We start from the raw sequence: 23,253 nt of genomic DNA, 5'->3' as shown, positions 1-23,253 counted from the left end.
GGACGAGCATAAAATCACGGGACGCGTGACACACACGGCGGTGCCTGTGGAGACTGACTTCACTGTAACCGCAGGGGCCGTGGGAATCCCTCCCAACGGCAACAACAGGAGGACGTGAACTGCATCGGCCATCCTGGTTTAATGAAGCGTACAGAATGCTTTCACCAACAGCTTCATGCCCGTGATTAGAAGTTAATTATGAAACCTCGCGAGCAGACGCAGAGCCCTCGTGCACAGGGGTGAGCGGGATGTCGAGGCACTTGGGTGCGTGGAGGGAGGAAGTGACCCGCCCCCGGCCCCTCACAGTGACACTGGAGACCAGTCCGACTTGGCAGGAAAGGCCCTCGGCCAGAAATACTGCATCAGTGACGCAGGTAAGAGACAATATTTAGAAAATATTCAGGCTGCAAGGCTCTAGGCTGTAAAAATACAAAGGCTAAAAACAAAGCGTTTATAAAATTGTGCAAACCCAGTCAATTTAAACAAGTAAGAAATCAGAAGTTATCTTTCTTGCAGGATAGGTCCGTGGTGTCAGTAGGTTGTAAAATGATAACACTGGACAGGGACACTCACGCGGCCACATACACATTCCCGCCCCTTCAAGACTTACAATGTGGATCCTGAAACGTCCCTGTGTCCCGCACTCACACACGCACACGTATGCGCCCACGCACACACATGCACCCACAGGACACGACACGTGTTACACGATACATGTCAGACGGAGCACAGCAAGACGTTCTGGTTACAAGGACCTAACATGATTGTTCTGGAAATATTAAAAGCATGGTCATCTGAAAATATTATAAAACTTGTAGGTGAAACAGGACAACAAGGAGCCTTTGAAAAGCCACTGGTTGGCCTTCACTAGTGAGACAGTGTTACCTAACGTCGTCACGCACCCTCGATGCACTCAGCCGCCTCGGCCGGAGGTCACCTGAAAGTTCAGAGGGTTTCGAACCCTGGACGGGCTGTGGATTTCCCACAGGACGCGTGGTGGTTCAGGCCACCGATGGACACGTGCGGGTTCCCGGCCACGGAAGCCTACGTCCCTCCTGGGAAGCTGAGACCATTTAGGCCGGAGAACACCCCAGAGAAGGACAGAGACGAGGCGACGGAGAGGCTGGTAGAGGAGACTCCAGCGGCGGGGACGGCGGTGTGAACATCGCCGAGCGCAGAGCCTGCTGCGACCACAGCGCCGAGGTTCCAGCTGCATCACCAAGAAACGCTAGCTATCGAGCCTGTCCTGACGGAGACGGAGCGGGAGGCCCGGCCACGTGCTTCTGGAGCCGGTAGACGTGGAAGGTCTTGTTCTGAAACACGCGGGTGAAGAGCGCCGCGTAGGCCGGTAGGCCCCTCCGGATCTCCTCGCAGAAGCGGGGGTGGCCTGCAGGCTGCAAACCCGCCTCGTTCTCTCCCGGGCCGTCCATCATCTGAAGCCAAAACAAAACCAAGTATAAATTGGTAAAAAATAAATCAAACTTATAAGAAACAACGTGGCAGGGACAGGAGCTGGGTTTCTTCAGTGAAGGTAAGGGACGTGGTTCCGACGGCAGTGGCTGCTTGAGGTCACACGGCGTCCCAGCCCCGGGGGAGAGCCGAGGCCGAGGAGGCGGGGGGCACAGGGCGCCCCAACGGCAAAGCTGGGACGGAGCTCGATCTTGTCTGAGGGGGACACGCTGTTTCTCTCACAAACGCGACCAGGAGGACTCGCTAGGACCCAGCAAACCTCAGCTCACTCGGTGGCCGCGTGAAACACTACACAGAGCAGAACGCACACAGCCCGGGGCCGGCCGCCCTGCACTCAAGGTGGTGAGGAGGCACTCTGCTTGGGCAAGAATCCGAGCTTCCAGTCCTCCCCCCGGCTCCCCTGAGGCCTTTAGGGTGCGGGAGCGGGAGCGGGTGGTGAATGGAGAGTCACACACGGGTCCGTGGGGGGCGGGCAGGGCTCTGGGCCAAGCTCAGCTGGTGGCCACAGTGCAGGATCTGTGCTGGGCGCCTGAACTTCTCTAAGAGACTAGCTCTTAGCTCTCTGCGTCTGGAACCTTGTACAGTGGCGTCTGCCTGGAGTGCACGTGGGCCCAGGAGAGCAGGGACATGGGGTCCGGGAGAGCAGGGAGACGGAGCGGCCGCCACAGCCACGAGGGACCAGCCCACTGATGCTCGAGCTTCAGAAAGGCCGAGGTTTTGGTTTTGGTTTTAACAGCAAAACCTTCCACGTGACCCGTGGGCAGAGGCTCCTGACCAGCCAGCTGCAGGCCGGTGCCCCGTGTGGAGACGCCTGGAGACCATGCCGGCTCCGGGCCTGGCCCCTCTGAGAGCCTGGAGCCCACCCGCCCGCGCTCACGTGTCCGTTGGCCACGTCCAGCAGGTCCCGCAGGCGGCAGCCGCGCCGGTGCCTGCGCTCGAAGCAGATGCTGTCCTCCAGGATCACGAAGTCGGTGCCCAGGGCGCGCAGCAGCGCGTGCACCTCCTCGGGGGGCCTCCGTGCATAGACCTGGTACACCTGCGGGCGGTGACCGATGAGCGGGCGGGGCCTCACCTCCACGGGGCGGGGCCTGAGCCCTGGACACGCTCCCACCTAGTCCCCGGGCCCTTCCCAGGTCCCACGCAGGGCCCTCACCGCCCGGGTGCGCGCCCGCAGGCCGCTGTCCTCGTAGTGCGGGTGGTTGGTGAGCGTCCTGCCCGTGCACAGCTTGACCCCGGCCAGCAGCTGCATGCTGCCCGCGAACACGGCCGTCCGCGGGGTGTTGGAGCTGAAAGGTGAGTGTCTCAGCCCCAGCGCGGTCTCCCAGGTCAGGTGACGGGTGGGGGTCCACCTGAATCGTCAACCCCCACGCTCTGCAGAGGAGCCGAGTCGGCATCCTCGGGGTGTGACCGGGGCTGGGACCTGCACTGAGAGGAGCCGTGACCCATCCCCGGGGGCTGAGCATTTACTCCCACGGATGCCGGGACCGCAGCCCAGCGCCCAGCAGGGCCCGAGCTGGTGCCAGCAGGCGCCCTGCACCGAGTGGGGACCCGCCCGTCACTCACTTCCCAGCAAAGGCCCTCACTCACTTAACGCCAGGAGCTTTCTAAGGGAGCAGACGGCGGCGGGATCCCCGTGAGAGGCGGGGCTGACCCCGGCCAGGTGACGCCCGAGTGGCGGGAAGGGCCCCTTACTTAATCCAGTGCATCAGCTCCACGGTGTCGGGGTCGTAGAATTCCCTCAACTCCGACAGCTCGTCCATCACTCCCGGCCAGAACTGCAGTGAAAAGCAAAACAAACAACAGTCACCCTCACCCCCAGCGGGCGCTGCGGCGGAGACGGAAGAGCAGGGGCTGCTGAGCTGGGGGCTGCAGGGCAGGAGCTGACTGGGAACTGCTCGCTGCTGGGCTGGGCCACCGCCAGGCGACAGTCCCAGCCTCTAACCATCGAGGTGACAAAGCGTCCGTGTCGTCGACATGACGAACGCCCATTCCCTAAGCGAGTCCACTGCGAACAGGGACCATTTCCTCCGAACCTGCATGGCGGGCATTGCGGCCTGGGCTGCCCTGCCTGCGGGTGCCCGCCGTCCTCGCGGGGACGGGAGCTTGTATGACACATGCGGTGAGGGCACCACACTCCGTAGAGAGCAGGTCCCGGGGGAGCAAAGCTCGTACTTCATTCACCTCAAAACTGGTCTGGAAACATCTCTATGTGCAGGATTCGCACCATCTGAACAGTAAGTCGAAACCAAAACTGATCAGAAGGATTGAGCTGGTAGTGTTTACTTGACGATCTGGAAACAGACCAGTCCTCCTACCAAAGCCAGCTCCCCGAGGCCAGGGAGAGAGTCCTAACCCGTGGGCACTCTGCCGGCAGCCCACCCAGCCACGCGCCCATCCTGCCCAGGTGAGCGCCAGGAGGCACCGCCGTCCTACCTTGCAGCCCAGACAGAGCAGCGTCAGCAGGGGGACTGCGTGCCGCACCACACACACCTGTGGAGACAGTGTTAGTGACAAGTGTTTGGGACACGTTTGGCTCACAGTTTTGCTTTGTAAACATATGACTTAAAAAAGAATGACAGAAACACAACGTAAGGGAGCATTTAATGGGGTGTCCAACATGCAAAGCCACCGAGCCATGGTCAGGGTCGGGGTCGCTGCCCACGCTGCCCCCTAGTGAGGCCAGAGGGCAGGACATGCAGAGCCTGGAGGCTGGTCACCACTGCCCATTGCCCACCGCCGTCAGGTGGCACATTATAGTTACACTAGAGACCCGGTGCACAAAAATTTGTGCACTCAGGGGAGAGGGGGCCCCCTCAGCCCGGCCTGTGCCCTGTTGCAGTCTGGGACCCCTTGGGGGATGACCATCTGCTGGCTGAGGCCTGCTCCCCGGGGGACTGGGCCTAAGATGGCAATCAGACATTCCTCTGGCAGCCCGGCAGCCCTCGGGGGATGTCCACTTGCCAGCGGGGAGCAGGCCTAAACTGCAGTCGGACATCCTTAGCGCTGCTGAGGAGGCAGGAGAGGCTCCCACCACCACTGCTGTACTGGCAGCCATCAGCCTGGCTTGTGGCTGAGCAGAGCTCCTCCCATGTGAGAGCACCCTGACCACCAGGGGTCAGCTCCTGCATTGAGTGTCTGCCCCCTGGTGGTCAGTGTGTGTCATAGTGACCAGTCATTCCCAGTCTTTCTGCTGTTAGGGTCAGTTTGCATATTACCCTGTTACTATATAGGATAGAGGCCTGGTGCACGGGTGTGGGATAACTGGTTTGCTCTGAAGAGTGTCCCGGATCAGGGTAGGGGTCCCGCTTGGGTGCCTGGCCAGCCTGGATGAGGGGATGATGGCTGTTTGCAGCTGGTCACACCCCCTTCAGGGTGGGGGTCCCCACTGGGGTGCCTGGCCAGTCTGGGTGAGGGGCTGAGGGCCGTTTTCAGGCTGGCGGGTGACTGAAGCTCCCAACCTCTCCTTTTTTTCTTTTTTTTTAATTCTGGGATTTATTTACCTTCTATGGCTGTCACTGGAACTGAGAGCCATCTTTAGCTCTGAGGCTTGGCTCCAGCTCTGAGAACTCGGCTGCTGAAAGCAGGTATCTGGGTTTGTTTGGTTTCTATAATTGAAACACTGTTGCAACTCCAGCTCTGAGGCCCGGCTGGCTGAAAGCAGGTTTCTGGGGTTTGTTTAGCTTCTATAATTGCAACATTGTTTTTTAGAGTGCAGCTCAGAGGCCGGCAGCGGCAGGCGGGGAACCTTGGCTTCCTCCATCACTGGAGCAAGCAAGCCTCCTGTTCGCTTCAGCTGCGTGGCTGCTGGCCATCTTTGTTGGCAGTTAATTTGCATATCTCGCTGATTAGCCAATGGGAAGGGTAGTGAACTTACGGTTAATTACCATGTTTCTCTATTATTAGATAGGATTAGTGACAGCTCTGGACAGTAGGGTTATTGGCGATTTTTAAGTTTTCTTTTTGTGCTTTTCAGGATTTCTAAATTCTGTAGAATGAGCATATCTAATTGATGGCTGGGAAAGAAAGAAATGATTACAAAATAAAATTTAAAAAAATCCTTATAAAATCATAATGTATCTGTTCTCTACTTTCAGCTTCACATTTAGTATCCATTTTACCAGGCGGCTGTCTGGGCAACTCCTACATAACAGAGCTGGCAGGAGGAGACACGAGAAGCCGTGACATGGAGGGGCGGAGGCGTGCACTGACCCTTGCTGGGGTGTAAAGGCGGGCGACCTTCAGAAGCGACCCCCACACTTCAGGGCTGCACAGGCCAGAAGCTGCAAACACGCACACGTGCGGCGTCCACAGGTACTTCATTCTGCGGGGACAGCGGGCAGAGGTCAGCCCCAGACAGCCGTGCGGTCAGATCCTACCCGACTGCGCAGAAACGCCGGCCAGGGAGCAATAACCTCCCGGCCCGAGGGCTGACGCAGGATCAACCCTGCGATACTCTGATCCGGGAAAACCGCTGTGACTGCGGTTTTGTCCTCGGAGGAGACGGCAGACAAGGAGGTTCTGTGGGAACCTCGGCCACTAAGGAAGACAACGACAGCTTCCCATGACGCTGCTATCTGAGGCCAGGTGAAGAGCGGCCGGATAAGAGGATAAGTCGGAGATGAGACGAGAATACCTCATTGTGCTCAGCGCCAAGGCTCCGAACGCGACGGTGTGGGTTAAGTTGTAGGCGGTGTCCGGCCCCAGGCTGACCGCGCACCTTCCCGCGTGACCCTGGGTGGGAGAGTCGCTGGACAAACAGCACAGACACATGAGAGCTGGACACAGGATTCTAACTTCGTCAACTCTTTTCTAGAGACAATACACTCACCCTTTCATGTATTTAGAAATGTATTACTTCCCTAAGACAAAATGAATTGCCACTGGTCATTTTAATTTGTTTATGAGGCTAAAAGTGTCACAATATGAACGCATTAATAAGCAGAAAAACTACAATGTAACGAATTTAATTTTAAGGGAAGAAAGTACTTCAGTCCTTAAATTATAAGAGAATAGCAAACAAAAAGAAATCCTTTTGAAATGCGGAAACTAAGATCTTGAAGCTGTTTTACGAGTTACCAGTATTTTTTAAGTTTTTACAAATAAGAAAAAGTAAAGACGTGCCGTGAACTTGGGCTTCAGTTCCTGCTGAACCGACAACAGTGCCCGGGGCACTTCCAGCCGATGGCTCTACCAGCTGCGCCCACTGGAGCGATGCACCCACGTTTACCCACGCGCCTCACGCGTCTAACACCGTTCACGGCACCTGCTTCTCCGGTGGTTTCCGCGAGTCAGGACCCAGCCTTGCCCACGACTTTCTAAGTCATCTTTCCGTCAATAAAGCCCCCCACCCGCCTTGGGGCCGTGAGGCCGAAAAGCACCGCCCTGTTGTCTGCTGCTTCCTGCGACACCGAGACACCGAGCCTCACGGCCCAGCGCGGGGTCTGCAGCCTGCGCACCTGAGGCGATGGAGGGCGGCAGCCAGCGCCATGGTCGCCGTGACGCCCAGGACGAGCACGTAGGCGTGGAGCAGCAGGGTGTCCGAGAGCCGCCCGAAGGTGTCCCAGGGCAGCAGGCCGAACGCTTCCTCACACAGGTACAGGTTCGCGTCGAAGTCTCTGGGGACAAACGGAGACCTAGGGTCAAACCCAGTGTCAGGAAACTTCCATTTCCCCCCAAATGAGTCTGAAATCAGCAGTTGAAGGCACAATGATAACTTTTAAAGTCCTTGCTGATTTAATATAAAAAGCAAACATACATCTTATTGTTTAAAGAAAAAAAAAAGACTAAATGAAGGCGTACCTTGTTGCTCCAAATCCAAACTTGGCCTTCAGAAATTTAAATATGTGCTCATCTGACCTCAGGTTCAGCGTTTTCTGTGGGAGGGAGAAGCCGGAAACTGCGTCAGTGCCCCGTGTGCCGTGCAGAACCAGCGGTGGCCACACACCACCACATCCTCAGGCCCAAGACTCCCAAGCAGGGACCCGAGGCTGTCCCTTCCTTTCATGGCAGAATCACTGTGTCAGACGGAATCTTATGTGTAAGTTTAATATGTAAAGTAGATAAAAGGTGGGCTTCTTTGGCTTTAGAAGCCCAGTGAATATGATCTTTTATTTTATTTTTTTAAAAATATATTTCTTTATTGGTATCAGAGGGGAAGGAAGAGGGAGAGATAGAAACATCAATGATGAGAGGGAATCATTGATTGGCTGCCTCCTGCATGTCCCCTACCGGGGATGGAGCCCACAGCCCAGACATGTGCCCTTGGCCGGAATCGAACCTGGAACCACAGGCCGATGTTCTATCCACTGAGCCAAACTGGCTAGGGCTGAGTATAATCTTTTAGATCAGAAAACCAATAACCCGATAATCTGCAACCTCCAATGGCCACAAATAGAATTTTTTAAATTGAGAGAAATACTTGTTTAAGGCTTTTAAAGTTGAGTTTCTAAAAAGTTTAGTAACTCAAAAGGAGTTCAAGGTAGAACATGTTAGAGTGAATAGAAAGCAAGAACTAAAATCAAGAAAATTATCCTGTTACTGAAACAAGTTAAAACTAAGCCTGTTCAGATCTTGTAACATAGAAACCCACACCTGAAACCTATAAGCTCATGTTGACCAATGTCACCCCAATCAACTTAATAAATATAAAACAATATCCCCCCCAAACTGAGCCTGTTTAAAGTAAAACTGGTAACTCTTTAGAAATGCTAAATTAAATATGCCATTTTATTAACCTACCTTAATCATGTTGTTGAGAAAAAGCGTCAAACATAAAACCACAAGTAAATGTAACAATAGTTTCCCAAGCCTACTAAGGAAGTTTCCAGTTTTCAGATTTTTCTAGAAATTAAAAGAGTTGAGGTTTAATTCTTAATTTTAATATAACTTCATAAACACTTCAGATTACATAAGCATTTAAAACATTGGGTCATGCAACATATGGGGAAAATATGTGGAAAACATAACCTACTAGTTTTCTTATAATCTCAGATAACTTTACAGATAATCAGATATAATAGCATCTAAAGAGTTCAAGTAGGAGTGACATTTACTTATAATTAAGGTTGAAAGCAGGAATGAGAACGAATGTTTTTGAGTCAGCGAACAGCCTGTTCTAACCACAGCTGTGGCGGTTTGTCCGTGGCAGCTCTCATCAATGCTAACCACGGATTTCCAAAAACCCAATGGTGCCCTTCCCACTTTTCAGGGGGAATTTGGTCATCAGTTTTCCTTTGAACGCTGCATGAAAGGTCCCTCGAACTAAAAAATTTATAGACAAAAAAGAAAAGAAAAAAAGAAAAAAAGAAAAAGAATTCCTACCTGAAGTTTTCTTGCAATTAATACTGAGAGGTTAAAACTGATCAGCAAAGATCCAAGAATCATGGAATTGAAAAACTGCAGGGCACAGACCAGGAGCAGAGCTGTGAGCTGGATGGAGTACAGCCAGGTCGCCTGCGGAGGGAGAGTGGAGGGGAGGAGGTAGGTCATCAGGAGACCAGCGCCCCGTCTCCAGTTACACACACGCAGAGAACACCCACTGGAGTACAGGCTACAGAAGAAACGAGGTCACACACATCTGCTTACTTTAACCACACACGTTTGGAATTCTGTAACAGTAAAGAGGCAACAAACTGGATACTATGAAGCAGAGGAAGAAACGATGCTTTAACCGCATCCTGGAAACGCATCTGTAGCCTTCAGCTTCTCCTAAATTCCTTTAAGTTACTGTTGACAGCTGACCATCAGCAGTTCACCATCTCCCACTACTTCCCAACTTCCCATTTAGGACCACGTCGTCCATTGCTTCCTTTTACGTGTGTGTGTATGTGTGTGTGTGTGTGTGTGTGTGTGCGCGCGCGTGCCTACTTCCCCAGGGACTGGGACTGCGGGTGAGCACCTCGGCCGGCCTTCGGCCTTGGTGTGGGGACCGGCTGGTGGTAAGACAGGGCCGTGCACCGGCCTCAGGGCCGGGGGGACGGGCACCGGTGCCATCTGAGGCGACCGGCGCAGGGAAATAAGTGCACATGAGCAGCTCTGGCCAGTGACACTGACAGGATGAAAAGTCAAAGAAGCAGAGCTCAGCCCAGGTGGAGCCACGCAAAAATGCCTCAAAAAATAAATAAAATGAAGAGCTGATACTTTTTCTCTTTTCTTTCAATTAGGCCACCGCAGGTTCACACCGGTTTATGAAGATTCTTATTCAGCAGGAAGTCACATTTCCCCCTTGTTTTGTGCTCCGACCTCAAAGGAAACAGACCCTCGTCAGCATTTAAAAGTCAGGCCTGCAGCACACGAGGAACAAACAGGGCTGAAGTTCCTCATTTCAGAGGGAAGTCCGTGTGGCCTCAGCGGGCTCACCCCCGAGGCTGGTTGATGTCGCCGTGAGGATGTTATAAGGGACCACAGGAAAGTCGCTACAGACCCACTGATTTCCTTGGGGAGACGGTGCACAGCCACACATTTTGAGAGCTGTCTTATAAATTGAAATTTAAATCTTCTCTATAAAGGACAACCGATCTAGATATTTGTGCTCCAAATAAATCCGCCATTTAACGTACAATAAGCAGAACACGGGTTAAGATGGTCACACGAGGCTGTTAACCACCAGCTCAAACAGCACATTTCCGTGGGTGACACACATGCGCACCTGCGACAGCACAGCACCAGCGCCGCCTCCCGTCCCCGCCGCGTGCTCACCTTGGCGGCCGGCAGCATGCCCAGGGAGTCCAGTGCGAACAGCCCCAGCGCCTGCACCAGCATCGTGAACTGATTAAACTGCCAGGTCAGACTAAAGACAAACGTCGACGTGAAGATGGCGAGCAGGCTCAGCCGCTGTGGAGAGAAAACCTCTGTCACGCCCGTCGTGAGGGATCAAGAGCCTCGCGGGCGGGTTCGAGAGCAGCAGGGCCTCTGTGAGCAAACAGAGAACAGAGACCGTGGCTCTGACAACCCGAGCGCTGGAGGCGACCACACGCTGCGCGGACCCCACACCAGCACAGAGGTGACCACACACCAAGGGGCATCGCAAGAGCAGTGGCTTATGGGTTCCCACCGTTTTGCAGAAATTGTGGGTTTGCTGCAACTACTTAAGACCGGATTATGTAAAACAGGGGTCCTCAAACTACAGCCCGCGGGCCACATGCAAATACAAATATTGTATTTGTTCCCGTTTTGGTTTTTTACTTCAAAATAAGATATGTGCAGTGTGCATAGGAATTTGTTCATAGTTTTTTTTTAAACTATAGTCCAGCCCTCCAACGGTCTGAGGGACAGTGAACTGGCCCCCTGTTTAAAAAGTTTGAGGACCCCTGATGTAAAAAGTATATTTAAAAAGTATATATTTTTATTGATTTCGAGAGGAAGGGAGAGGGAGAGAAACATCAATGATGAGAGTGAATCATTGACCGGCTGCCTCCTGCATGCCCCCAACTGGGAATCGAACCGTGACCTCCTGGTTCATGGGTTGACGCTCAACCACTGAGCCCTCCTGGTTCATGGGTTGACGCTCAACCACTGAGCCACACCAGCCCTGCTGTAGAGCACATTTCAAACTCAGAAGGCTTCCTTTAACTCAAAAACTGGTCATGAACCAAGGGCTCCGCACGGGCTCTGGGGCACCCGCCGTCACCACTCCTGAGCTTGGATGACATTGGAGATTAGAAACAGGAAGGATTCTGGGACTCACCTCGGACACAGGCCGCAGGTTTGGCCTCAGGAAATACGTGATGGCCGCGACCTGGACCGCAAAGAAGGGCAGCGCCCAGTTCTCCCGCAGCGGGATGGTGAACTCCACCCGGGTGGTGTCTGTCCTGCACACACAGGGAGCACAGTCCTCACCCGTGCCGTGGCCGCCCATGCCGTGGCCGCCCGTGCCGTGGCCGCCTCCACTGTCCTACACGACGGCTACGTCACACGAAGGGCACCAGGCTCTGGTGACTGGTTCTCAGTAACCATCTGTCCTCCCCCACCAGCCCCGAAAAGTAAACTCGGCAGGGAGGACGTCCAGGTGCCCGTCCACACGTGGCAGCCAGCCAGGGGGCCTGGGCGGACACATGCGTGTTCCTGTGACTGCCCCACTGCCTCCACTCCCCATGCACGCTCCCCTGTGCTCTTCACGCTGTACACGTCCTGAACGTGTCACCGCTGACCATTTTTCCGAGCCCCTTGCTTCCCTAGAACGTGACCCCTAGAGGGCAGGTAGAGGTCAGGCGTCATCTTTGTCCACTGGTTCCAAGAACTGTCTCTACACATTGTAGGCTTTCAATAAATATCTTTGATTTACTCTTGAAACAAACACATTTGACTTCCATTCACTCTTAGCAGGAATAACAGGCTAGATCAGAATGCTAAGAGGCAGCCTGGCACAGTGGCCGCACCCTTGTTAGAATTCTGACCAAGACTTCGCAGCGTGTGTACTGATTCAGATATGCACACGCCATGACATGTACTTATTCTCACAGGTACACAGACTCACCTATCACTGTAAGTTAGCCCTTAAGCTTCAATGTCCGCATCCCTAGGGTGGGGTAAGAACAGTCTCTCCTCCGTAAGGCTCGTAAGGGAATACTCGGAAAGCATTTTGCACAGTGCTCGGCCTGCAGTAATCCCTCAGTAAGGTTACAGGAGAAAGCAGTTTGTTTGGGATTCTGACATAGAATCAATGTCAGACCCTGTGTCCGAGTTTGTAAGTTTCCTCCTCAGTATTGGTGTTACGACTGCAGGTCAAGCAGTTTTTCCGAGCGCTGGCAGAGGCTCCCTGACTGACAGGGCTGCAGAGCAGCTTCCTCTGAGCTGGGAAGCCAGCGACTGCCCTTTGCCCTGTGTAAAGGGAGGAGGCGACAGCGGCTCCGACTCACCTGTTGGTGACGTACCAGAAAGCCGCCAAGAGCCCCGCCAGCCACGTGCCGCTCAGGAGCCAGCTGGTGGCGTACAGAGCCGCCACGTAGACTGCCTGCAGCCCGAACAGGGTGTAGATGTAGAAGTAAACGGGCTCCAGGTACTTCTGCAAAAGGGACGATGAGACTACTCGTGAGGGAAGCCCTGCCCTTCTCCCTGCCACTCAAACGACACACAGTAGGACTTCATCCAGAAGCCTGGAGCTGGTCCCACTCCACAGGCCACATCCCCCAGAGAGCCTCCGGGGGGCTTCCCTCGTCAGACGAGGGCACGCCTGGTTTTGTCCTGTTTATCCTGCTCAAGTGAGAAGAGGTCATTGTGATTTGGTAACTTTCCAATGTCTTTTATTTCAAAGATAAGTGAGGAGCGATCACGTGTCCACCTGAAAACGTGTATCGCTTCTAGACTGCACACACATCGTAAGCCGGGAAGCATCACACGTACCACACAGCTTATAAGACAGGAATAAAAAGCAAACGTCACAGTATTTATGAAGATGATTAGGGTACTGCTGCTTTTCCACCAAGCCGGTTGAAGATCAGAATAACATGTCAAACTTCAACCTGAAATGGCAGATTCTGACGTCCACCTGCTCTTAACTCAACGCCACACAACACCTCAACATACCTGTATGGGCAGAACTCGGTATAAAACACTGAGGAAGACCTCCTGGTAAATGTTCATTCGCTGAAGGAGGTTAATGGTCCGCATAGATTCTGTTTTGTTATCGTACATTAAGCCACGAAAACCTAAGGTTGATATTTGAAAAACCAAGAAAAAGAATTACAATTTAAATAATTCATTTATTCAAAACTACTCATAGAGTCTTTGCAAGAGCCAGAGAACGTGCCTGCTGTGGAACGGACGACACCCTCCGGGAAGCATCCCGACCGAACCAGAACCTGGACCCAGCCAGCGCCAGACCCACCACCACCTGATGGGCCGCTCAGACCACAGAAACACGGTAAGGCAGGCGCCGGGGGCTCCAACAAAACCCAGAAAGTGGGACACTCTCCGACAGATGACTCAGCGTTTTCCACAAACAATTACAAGGAAAGATGGGAAGAAGCCTACAGATTAGAAGAAACAGGCAGAGACGTGGCCAACGCCTGCCACGCGTGGCTCCGTCTGCTCTCAGGGACGTTTAAACCCCGGGAGGCAGAGCCGCTGCAGGACTCGCCGCCTCGGCATCTGCTTGAAATGCTCTGGAAGAACCACCGGGACAAGCGCCGGGAGAGCCGGGTCCAGCGACACGTAAAAAGGTGGCAGTCACCTTCCCGGCAGCTTCTCACCTCACTATGGACTTATGCTGGGCTAGATGCCTCTCTGTTGTGGGGACTGAGTGATGATGTTTCTGTTTAAAGACACTGTCTTTTTCTTTTCTTTTGCAGGAGGAGTGGTGTCTGGCCTGGGGCCACGTGCCCCCCGACTCCCAAACTCCACCCTCTTTCCAGTCCCAGCCCGTGGCCTGAGCCCGGGTCATCAGACAGGAGGCAGGGTCACCCACTGGAGGCGGGACATGCTCCCCCCCCCCCATGTGTCCTGCAGGGGCGGGAAGGACAAACCCTTGTGTCCAGGGCTGACTTTCAACAGGTCACAGCGAGGGAGCTGCTCTGCTCCCCACGAAACCCCACCCAGAAGCAGGTAGACACCCACGTGAATGCCCACTGCTGAGCCCTGGCCAGCAGCGCCCTGACTCGCGCTCACCTCAGCCTGCCTTTCCTGTACCGACTGTGCCTCGAGGCCACCGATCAGCTGATGAGAAAAAGGGTTTAGATAGCAGAGCTCTAGCTGGCAGATCCGGGAGGGAGGGCAGAGGCAGTGTCACTCTGCAACTCTACTGAAGTAACAGGTACAGGCGATGCAGCCTCAAACAGCTGCTACACCGTTACATGTTGGCTGAGGGGTAATTAACCTTTTTATGGGTAAAACTGCCTTTCCACACAGGAACGGACTAACTTTTATGGCACAAAAAGGAAGATAAGCAAAATCGCACGCCTCTCATTGTGACAGGGAAGCACAAAACATCACCCCTGGAGAATTCTCGCCAAAAACACATCTGAACCCGAGTCCGAGACAGGACAGCTGTGCCGGGTGACTCGCATCAGCACACAAGACGGGGGGACCCTCCGGCTTCCCTTCGCTGGAGCCAAGGTGAAGCGTGTGGGCTGTGAGCACTTAGAAACAGTGGAAATGGGGGAAATGGCCACTGCAGAAATAAAGGAACGCATGGGGCACTGGGACGGCTGTCATTTTGCTTGGTTTATCGAAATCCCTCCATCCAGACCACAGCCATCACCTGCAAAGACCTCTTCCCAGGGGATAGCGAGAAAAGTCAGCTGCGAGGCCGAGAAATCACAAACATGAATTATGGGAGGGGCGGCTCACAGAGGCGAGGGAAGGAGGGATACATAAGGTATTAGCTTCTAGAGCAGAACGTTTCCTGTCATTTAACCAGTAAAACGACAAAGGGTCGAAGAAAAACAATACACGTTCCATGGAGCATGTCTCGGGCTTCCGTGCCGACGTGTTTTCTGGCCGACACAGGGGAGCACGTGGGAACCGCACGGCGTGGGCGCCTTACCGTGCGCGAGGCTGGGCGCCTGCAGCATCTGCTTGTAGTAGGAGTAGTACAGCCCGCACTCCGTCCGGAACGAGATCTCCCGCTCCACCTCCTGAAACGAAGGCGATTTTCATTTGGGTTCACACGACCTAGCCTGGTTACGTCTCTGTTGTCACTATCGAGACAGGACACAGAACTACAACTTAGAAGGGAAACCAACTCTGGAGACAGAGTCTTAAGAAATCTCGGCAACGGACGGCTGGTAATGGCTGAGGCTGGGTGTGTATTTAGGGTTTATTATACGATTCTCTCTACTTCTATGGGGGTGTAAAATTTCTTATAATAAAGCATTTTTAAAAGCAGAGACTAGTCCCATTTAGTTGATGTTTCAGAGGCAACGTTTTTCTTGTATTTCACACAAATTAAAACAAATAAACAACCCCCCACCACCATTCTTACGTAATATTAATGAGAAACAAAACCGAAACAGCAAAAAAAATCCCCCAAACGAAAAGAACTGTAATTGCGTTAGACACTTGCGTTAGACAATATTAAATGAGATGAATAGTTTTCCTTTTATTTTAAGAGTATAAGGACGTCGTAGTGAATGCGACAGACCTTTTACATGTGAATTTTACTTTGACAAATGGAAAGTGTTCATGTAGGAAAATGGATACAAGATATTTAAAGGGCTTTAATACACAGTCCATTTTTAGAGGAACGGAATTTAAAGCAATAGCTATTAGTCAATTGGGTTGTAACATGCTTTTATAAAATTTAAGACATTAACATAAAATATGCAGGAAACTGGTACTGAGGATAGGAAGACTTCGGGAATAATCCCACGACTACGCTTCGATCCTGTATTTCATGTGTGTACATGTGAAGCATTCTGCGTGAACCAATGGTTATAATCTGTGTCATTCCAGATTCCTTTACACAGCGTTCGAAACCAGGCCCTAAGACCTACGTCTCCTGTTACCGCGGGTCCACACCCCACAACCCCGGCTCCCCCGGGGAGACGGCAAACACCACACATCCGGCTTCCTCGCCGATAACCCTCTTCTACCACCTCTGTAGTTCCCGTACCGCCAACTATTTTTCAAATACTAATAAATATTTCATTAAAGGAGCCACTCATGCTATTTATCGTCATACCTGGAAATTATTTACTTCTACCTTTTAAGTATTTCTTTAAATATTTTTCTTCTTAAAAAAAGGTGTTATAAATCAATTCATGAATAGCGAATTGAAGAAATATTCAATTATGTAAGAGTATAGACATCTAATTATTGACCTTGAAAACCAAACTATTATGTTCTATCATTGTTAACTCTTTTAAAAAATGGGAGGAGGGGTAGGGTAGCAAATTGGAAATGAGCTTCCTTTCGTGGAAAAAAAACTTATTCTGGAAAAATAAAATATTAAAAAGAAGGCCCAGCCCGGCCGGTGTGGCTCAGTGGTTGAGCGATGACCCACGAACCAGGTCATCACCCAGGTTGTGGGCTCGATTCCCAGTGTGGGGCGTGCAGGAGGCAGCCAATAGGTGTGCTTTCTCTCTCATCGCTGTTTCTATCTCTCTATCCTTCCTCCCTCTAAAAATCAATAAAAACATTAAAACTAAAAAAAGGAAGGCCCAGTCAGGTTCTGACGTTTCATCTCATCAGCACATCTGCTTCTCGGGAAGGACAGTGTGAAATGACGGCTCCTGAGCTCTCCTGCGGCTCTGCAGTGTGCCTTCCTCAGCAGGGAGGCAGCCGCTCCGACCTCGGCGACGGCGGCTGTTGCTTTTGATGACAGTGAAGTAAACTGGCATCGCTCCCCTCTCCAATGTTCAGACTCCCACTGGGTCAAGGACCCCCAGAGGCTGGGCATGGACGTTAACTGAGTCGACATTAGCTTCCTTCCATACAAAACAGCCACACTCAGCTTAATGACACTCCTCTTCTCTCCGGCCGCCTTCCAGGGCGCATGCTGACGTCACACTGACGCCCCAAATCAGCCTGCAGAGCCCCATCAGTCACTCTCTTGTGGGGGCTTCTTCCCCCACACGGTTTCCGAGAGGAAATGACTTTTTAAAAAATGTGTTTTTATTGATTTCAGAGAGGAAGGCAGAGGAAGAGGGGGATAGAAACATCAATGATGAGAGAGCTGTATTGATCCTCTTGCCTGCCCCACACAGTGGACAGAGTTCACAACCCGGGCCTGTGCCCTGGCCGGGAATCGAACCGTGACCTCCTGGTTCACAGGCCCATGCTCAACCACTGAGCCACGCCGGCCGAGAGGAAAGACTGATTTCATCGAGACGGGGAAAGAAAGGCCTCGAAGTACTCACGGGAGAAAGCTTTTGCGCCCTCCCCCCTCCTTAATCCACCCGGAACGTGTGAGGAACAGAGGGTCGTCATTAGGAAAAACGCCTTCAAACATGATGAATTGGTGATCTTGGCACCAGCTGTGGGGAACCAAATGCTATACTTTATCAGACAGACATTGGCAAGTTTTACATCTGCTTCCTGCTAAGACGACATCTGCTTCCCCCATTCAAACCCTTTCCCAGTTCCACAGCAATTTATACTTCGCCGGGCGGTGGGTTGTGCCACGGACGACGCACAGCAATAGCGCTGCCTCTAAAGAATGCACAACGAGCAAATACCTCCCGTTTTACTTGCGTGGGTTCCACCGGGAAAGCGATGCCGAGAGATGCGAACATCTTCTCTAAAGATAATGACAGAAAGAAGTGGAGAGACAAAGGAAGTGTGTTTTTAAGGAACTGTACAGCTCAAACCTTCTGCAGTCGTGGACACAGTAATTTAACAGAAGCACTAAAAGGAAAAAAAAAGTGACCGCCCAGAATGAGCCATCCGCCTCCTTGGCGGCACACAGGGTAACAAGTCCTTTTAGACAAACGACACCAAGTGTGCAAAGGGAACATCTCACTCGGTCCTTTAAAATCTCACGTGAATCGCTTCTGCTTATAAAAACTGCCCCCCAAATGACGAGGCTGCAGGTGGTGGGGAAGCCACGGGAAGATTAACCTTAGAACCGAAATCTGTTTCCGAATTAGGTCGACAATCATCTCACCAGCGAACAGCAGCTCACAGGAAGACAGCTGTTCCCCGTCCGGCGCTGGGAAGCGAGCCCTCAGCAAACATGTTCCCGGCACATACACGGGGAACAGTCTGGCAAGTCCACGCCCACCCGTCAGAATGCAGGACTCGCGCCCTCGGGGTGACTGGAGCTGCGGCCTGAGAGTTGCCAAGCTCTGAGGCGATCGGAAGCCTGTCGAAGTGACTGCCCTCCCCCCGGGCTGACCCCGAGGTGACCAGCCCTGGTCTCACTGTGGCTGCCACGCTGTGCACTAACCCTACTGCTTCTAAAGACTCCTTGCTTTGTAAGAGTGTTCAGTGGGAAGATATTCAAATTCTGTGACAGCAAATAAATGAGGGACAGTGGGAAATGCTAGCGTGAGGAAAAACGACTAAAAGAATCGAGGGTCTCGAGTGCGTTGAGCCAAGGGGGGACCTACTCCTTATCACTGGATTTTGATTGCTGGGGAGACAGAAAGGTGCAAGAATTCAGCCCTTGTTGTCAAGGGGTTTATTTTTCAACGAGAAGGAAGAATGCACTTTAAGAAAACGACTTCGAGGGCAGGCCGGCATCGGCCTGAGGGAACGCAGGGCCTTTCGCCCGGATCGCTAACCCAGCCCCGCACTGGACGGGCGTCTGACGGCCTCTTCTTCCTCCGAGAATTCCTTCCTTCATTCCACAGACACCTGCTGACCGACTGGTGACCTGACAGGTGAAAGCGAAGGTATGGGACCTCGTCTACACCCTCCTCGCTCTTCAGTTACCAGCACCCGCCTTCGCTGTGTGCCCACACAGGGGTATGTGAGTCTTTATTCAAAATACTGTGCTAACCAGTAAACATTAAACTGCTTAATTCTAGGGAACCTGTTGATCAACATTCTGCTTTAAAGAGAGATCGGTGAGTGGAATTCTTTCTGACAAGAAAAACTAGCGATTGTCACTAAAGGGCAAGGACCATTCTTCTTTGCTATCATCACACTGTGTATAAAGGTGTACTGATACAGGCCGTGCCATAAGCTACCAGAGCTCAGTCAGATAATTAATTGGTCATTCCAACTCGGAACCAAAGCTCAAGGTACTTTGGCAAACTCTCCATGGGAACTCTTTAGGCCCCACGTTGTTTCTTCTGAATGTTCTCACAGATGAGAAGTTCCTGGCCCTCGAAGGTGAATTTCACCTTTGTAAGCGGCCAGTCATGAGACACCACGGTGGTAAGGTCACAGGTCATGACACTTTGGGTTAAAGAAGAAAAAGGCATATTTGGTTCAAAAACACTGTCAATATGTAAGTTTCCTTGCTTAATATACTCGTTCTGAAAACAGTGCCAAATTAAAAAACGCTAGAGCCGGCCGGTGTGGCTCGGTGATTGAACATCGACCTAGGAACCAGGAGGTCACGGTTCATTCCCGGTCAGGGCACAGCCCGGGTCGCAGGCTCCATCCCTAGTGTGGGGCCTGCAGGAGGCAGCCGATCAGTGATTCTCTCTCTCATCATGGATGTTTCTATCTCTCCTTCTTCCTTCCTCTCTGAAATCAATAAAAAAATATATATTTTTAAAAAAAACACTAGAAATGCTTACAAAGAGAGAGAAAAGAGGGACAAGAGGAAACCGGTGTGTAAAACACCACAGGCTTCCTGAGTGTGAAGAGAATTATGGCTCCATCCCCGGAGTCATGGCTGGTCCCCGCCACACGCACACCCAGTTAGACGTGGACACGCTGTGACCACTGGGCGGAGACTCCATGGCGCAGAGCAGTGCCTTTCGAATTTCTTTCTATTTTAAACCACCCAACAGAAGAGAAACGTTTAAACTGTGACCTCATCTGTACACACACACACACACAATGAAGAGTTTCATGGCTGACCCCGCACCCCAGCACACGTGACGGCACTCTCTTGTACGTGATGTCACGAAGGAAAGCGTCACTCGTGACCCCCGGCACTAAGTTCACGATCCAGCGGCTCAGTGGATAGAACGTCAGCCTGCGGACCGAAGGGTCCCAGGTTCGATTCCAGTCAAGGGCACGGACCTCGATTACAGGTTCCGCCCTGGCCCGGGGCCCTGGTCGGGGCACATGCAGGAGGCAACCCATCGATGTGTTTCGTGTAAACTCGGGCTGATTGTAACTGCGTATTACCAAATATTTGTTTGTAATCCACCCTTTTGGTGGATGGAACAAAACCATAACACAAAGAAAAGCGCTGGTCCCAGTAACTGCTGCTTCCCTGGAATAAGTTAGGAAACGCCCTGGACTGTAGACATTCTGATCTTATTTTTACCAAAAAACACAGTCTTTTCACTCCATCGCCACACTGTTTAGGGACTGGATTCTCTGGGAATCTCACGCCGGGCTCACGGAACCCCGTACCTTTATGTTGGAAAACCACAGGTCATTCTCATGTAAGGTGGCCAGGTAGACGGACGTCAGGAGTCCAGCACAGAGGGCGACGGCTCCGCCGACTGTAAATGACAGAATCTTCCATAATCTTCCACTGGTACGACCTTCTGGAAAAGTCAAACCGATAAAGAAGAAAGTCGGTAAAGAACTGCACAGTCCGCCCTGGCTGATTTGCTCAGTGGACAGTGCGGCGGCCTGCGGACTGAAGGGTCCCGGGTTCGATTCCGGTCAAGGGCACAGGCCTGGGTTGTGGGCTCCATCTCCAGTGGGGGGAGTGCAGGAGGCAGCTGATCAGTGATTCTCTCTCATCATTGATGTTTCTCTCTCTCCCTTCCTCTCTGAAATAAAAATGTTAAAAAAATAAAGAATTGCACAGTCTGTCTCAGACCCTCAGGTGTGCTCACTTATTCATCAGACTGAAATGTGGGGGTGTCAGGACAAGCAAGGCTGCAGGGAGCTGTATCTTGTGGGAGTGACCGAAGGCCACATGCGGCACCCACCGGAGGGCAGCTTCGGTTCCGGTGCCCCGTCCTCCTGCTGGGCTGCGCTGTCCCCCGATGCGTCTGCTGCTCGGACTCCTTTTCTCTGCCTGATGGACATCATGGTGTCAACAGCGCCCATGCATGGCTCGTCCCAGGCTCCTGCAGACGCACCTGTGGGGAGCGGAGTGAATGGCCCGCAGCCAGCACCGTCCCCCCGCCCCCTCCGGCTTAGGTGACCTTCCTGGGCACTTTCCCGTCACCCCCAGCAAGGCTCCCGGAGCCCCGCAGAGAACCTACGGAACCCCGAACGAGAACCTATGGAACCCCGCACGGAACCCCACACGAGTACCTACGAAACCCCGCACGAGAACCAAGGGAACCCCGCATGGAACCCCGCACGAGAACCTATGGAACCCCACACGGAACCCCACGTGAGAACCAAGAGCAGCACGTGTGGAGGCACCGGCAGGAGGCCGCGGAGACCCGTGCAGCCCCGCGCTGGTGGCTTCCGGGGCCGCCGTCCCGCCAGGTGACCTCGCCCTGCACTGACCCCGCAGCTGCCCGCCCGCCCGGGGCCCAGCGGCGAGCCCGGCGGGGAGAGTCTGGGCCAGGCGGGGTGTCCGTGCGGGGTCGGTGCCGGCCTAGGCCTCTCTTCCGCCCCGAGCGCTGCCATCGGGCTCCGAGTGGACGCTCCACTAGTGACCTGCCCGCGGGAGCGGAGCCGGCGTGGAGCTTCGGGCGGGGGGGCCCTGGAGGCACCGCCCGCTCCCGAGCAAGAGCCCCCGGACCACCCGCCCGCCCGCTCGCTCCTTCCTTCCTTCGTCCATCCACTCGCTCCTTCACTCATTCGTTCACTCGCTCCTTCCTTCATTCGTTCGTTCACACGTCCATCCACGCGCTCAGTCCTCCGTCCACGCATCCATTCGCTCACGTGCTCACGCATTCATTCATTCACTCACGCATCCATTCGCTCATTCATCCATTCGCTCCTTCGTTCACACGGACCCACGCGCCCCCGGCGCACGCGGGACGAGCCCGGAGGTCCCTCCTGCCGGCGCGGAGGCTGTCGGAGCCCCACTCAGCCACCCCGGGCGCCACGACAGCGGGACACCCGCCGTGGGCCGCGCCGCCAGCTCCCGTTCGCGGAGGCCCGCAAGCTCGCGGAGGGACGGACCTGCGCTCAGCGTCCTCGCGCCGCTCGGGCGGGCAGGGCTGGCGGGCGGGAGGCCGAGGGCGGGGGCGGCGATGCCCGAGGGGAGGAGCGGCGCGCGCCGCTAGGAAATGGGGCCTCAGGCGTCAGCGGCCCGGGAAGGGGCGCGCCAGGGAGGCCGGGCATCCCGGGCCGCTGCGGCCGCGCCCATAGGTTCCCGGCGCCGTCCGTCAGCGTGGCCCCGCCCCTCCCCGTGTGGCGCCGGCCGGAAGGAAGCGGTGCATTTCCGGTGGGTCCGCATCCAAGGTACGCCGCCGGAAAGAGAGCAGCACACTTCCGGTCATCACCCCGGCGGGACCACATTTCAGTTGTGCAGGCAGCACCGAGCCGGTGGGCAGGGGCTTGCACGCTGGTGGTGAGGACGCGAGACGGTCCTGTCCACGGCATTGTTTGCATTTTTATTATTTTTAATCCGCACCCCAGGATGCTTTACCATTGGTTTTGAGAGGGTGGAAGAGGGAAGACAGACAGAAACAGGGATGTGAAACGGCGACTGGGTGCCTCCTGCAGTCGGGGAGGAGCCTGCAACCGAGGTGCGTGCCCGTGACCGGAACCGAATCGGGACCCTTCAGTCCGAAGGCTGATGCTCTATCCACCGAGCCGAACCGGCCAGGGCGCATTACTTAGTGTTTAGTTGTGCGGTTGTTTTAAACGAGTTGCTTGGTTTTCCGTAGCAGCGATGATGAGCAGTGAGCTATGAATTATGGAGACCAGGAGCACTTTATGAAAATTACCGGGGGAGGAGGAGTATTTTAGTCCTGAAGCGGTGCTATATAAAGCTTTCTTCTCGCCCTAGCTCGTGTGGCTCAGTGGATAGAGCCTTGGCCTGCAGACTGAAGGGTCCTGGGTTCGATTCCGGTCAAGGGCACGCGCCTGGGTTGCGGGCTTGACCCCCAGTGTGGGGCGTGCAGGAGGCAGCTGATCAATGATTCATGTTTCTATCTTTCTCTCCCTCTCCCTTCCACTTGGAAATCAATAAAAACATATTAAAAAAAAAAAAAAGCTTTCCTCTCTGGGAGCTTTAAAGCACAGAGCATACTTTCCCTTGTGGGCCGTCCCATCTGTCACAAGTCCTCCATGCTGCTGCCCTCACTGGAGAATAGCCACAGGCAACATGTAAGCCAGGGCGTGACTGCATTCCAAGGA

The 23,253-nt window shown here is 53.5% G+C and overlaps 1 protein-coding gene across 2 annotated transcripts; it reads right to left on the bottom strand.

The window, feature by feature from the left end:
• Positions 1–122: 122 nt before the first annotated feature.
• DPY19L3 (dpy-19 like C-mannosyltransferase 3) lies at positions 123–22,198 on the bottom strand. 2 transcript variants are annotated; one of them, XM_014449368.2, is made up of 19 exons: positions 22,072–22,198; positions 20,916–21,068; positions 20,386–20,522; positions 14,951–15,041; positions 12,994–13,115; positions 12,327–12,472; positions 11,156–11,279; positions 10,168–10,302; positions 8,791–8,922; positions 8,209–8,310; positions 7,270–7,343; positions 6,927–7,085; positions 6,104–6,217; positions 5,680–5,791; positions 3,904–3,960; positions 3,163–3,245; positions 2,624–2,756; positions 2,348–2,506; positions 123–1,433 (listed from the first exon to the last, which is right to left on the bottom strand). In XM_014449368.2, the coding sequence occupies exons 2-19, from the start codon at positions 21,034–21,036 to the stop codon at positions 1,233–1,235; spliced, it is 2,202 nt and encodes a 733-aa protein (XP_014304854.1). In that variant the 5' UTR covers positions 21,037–21,068; positions 22,072–22,198; the 3' UTR covers positions 123–1,232. The 2 variants fall into 2 exon arrangements, with proteins under 2 accessions (XP_014304854.1, XP_023603877.1); XM_023748109.1 differs by lacking the exon at positions 22,072–22,198 and adding an exon at positions 21,903–21,983.
• Positions 22,199–23,253: the final 1,055 nt, after the last annotated feature.

The sequence above is a fragment of the Myotis lucifugus genome, unplaced genomic scaffold (genome assembly GCF_000147115.1).
Source record: "Myotis lucifugus unplaced genomic scaffold, Myoluc2.0 scaffold_1153, whole genome shotgun sequence".
Lineage (NCBI taxonomy): Eukaryota > Metazoa > Chordata > Mammalia > Chiroptera > Vespertilionidae > Myotis > Myotis lucifugus.
The sequence above is the reverse complement of the archived record's forward strand: the minus strand, read 5'-3'. Positions and strand labels throughout refer to the sequence as shown.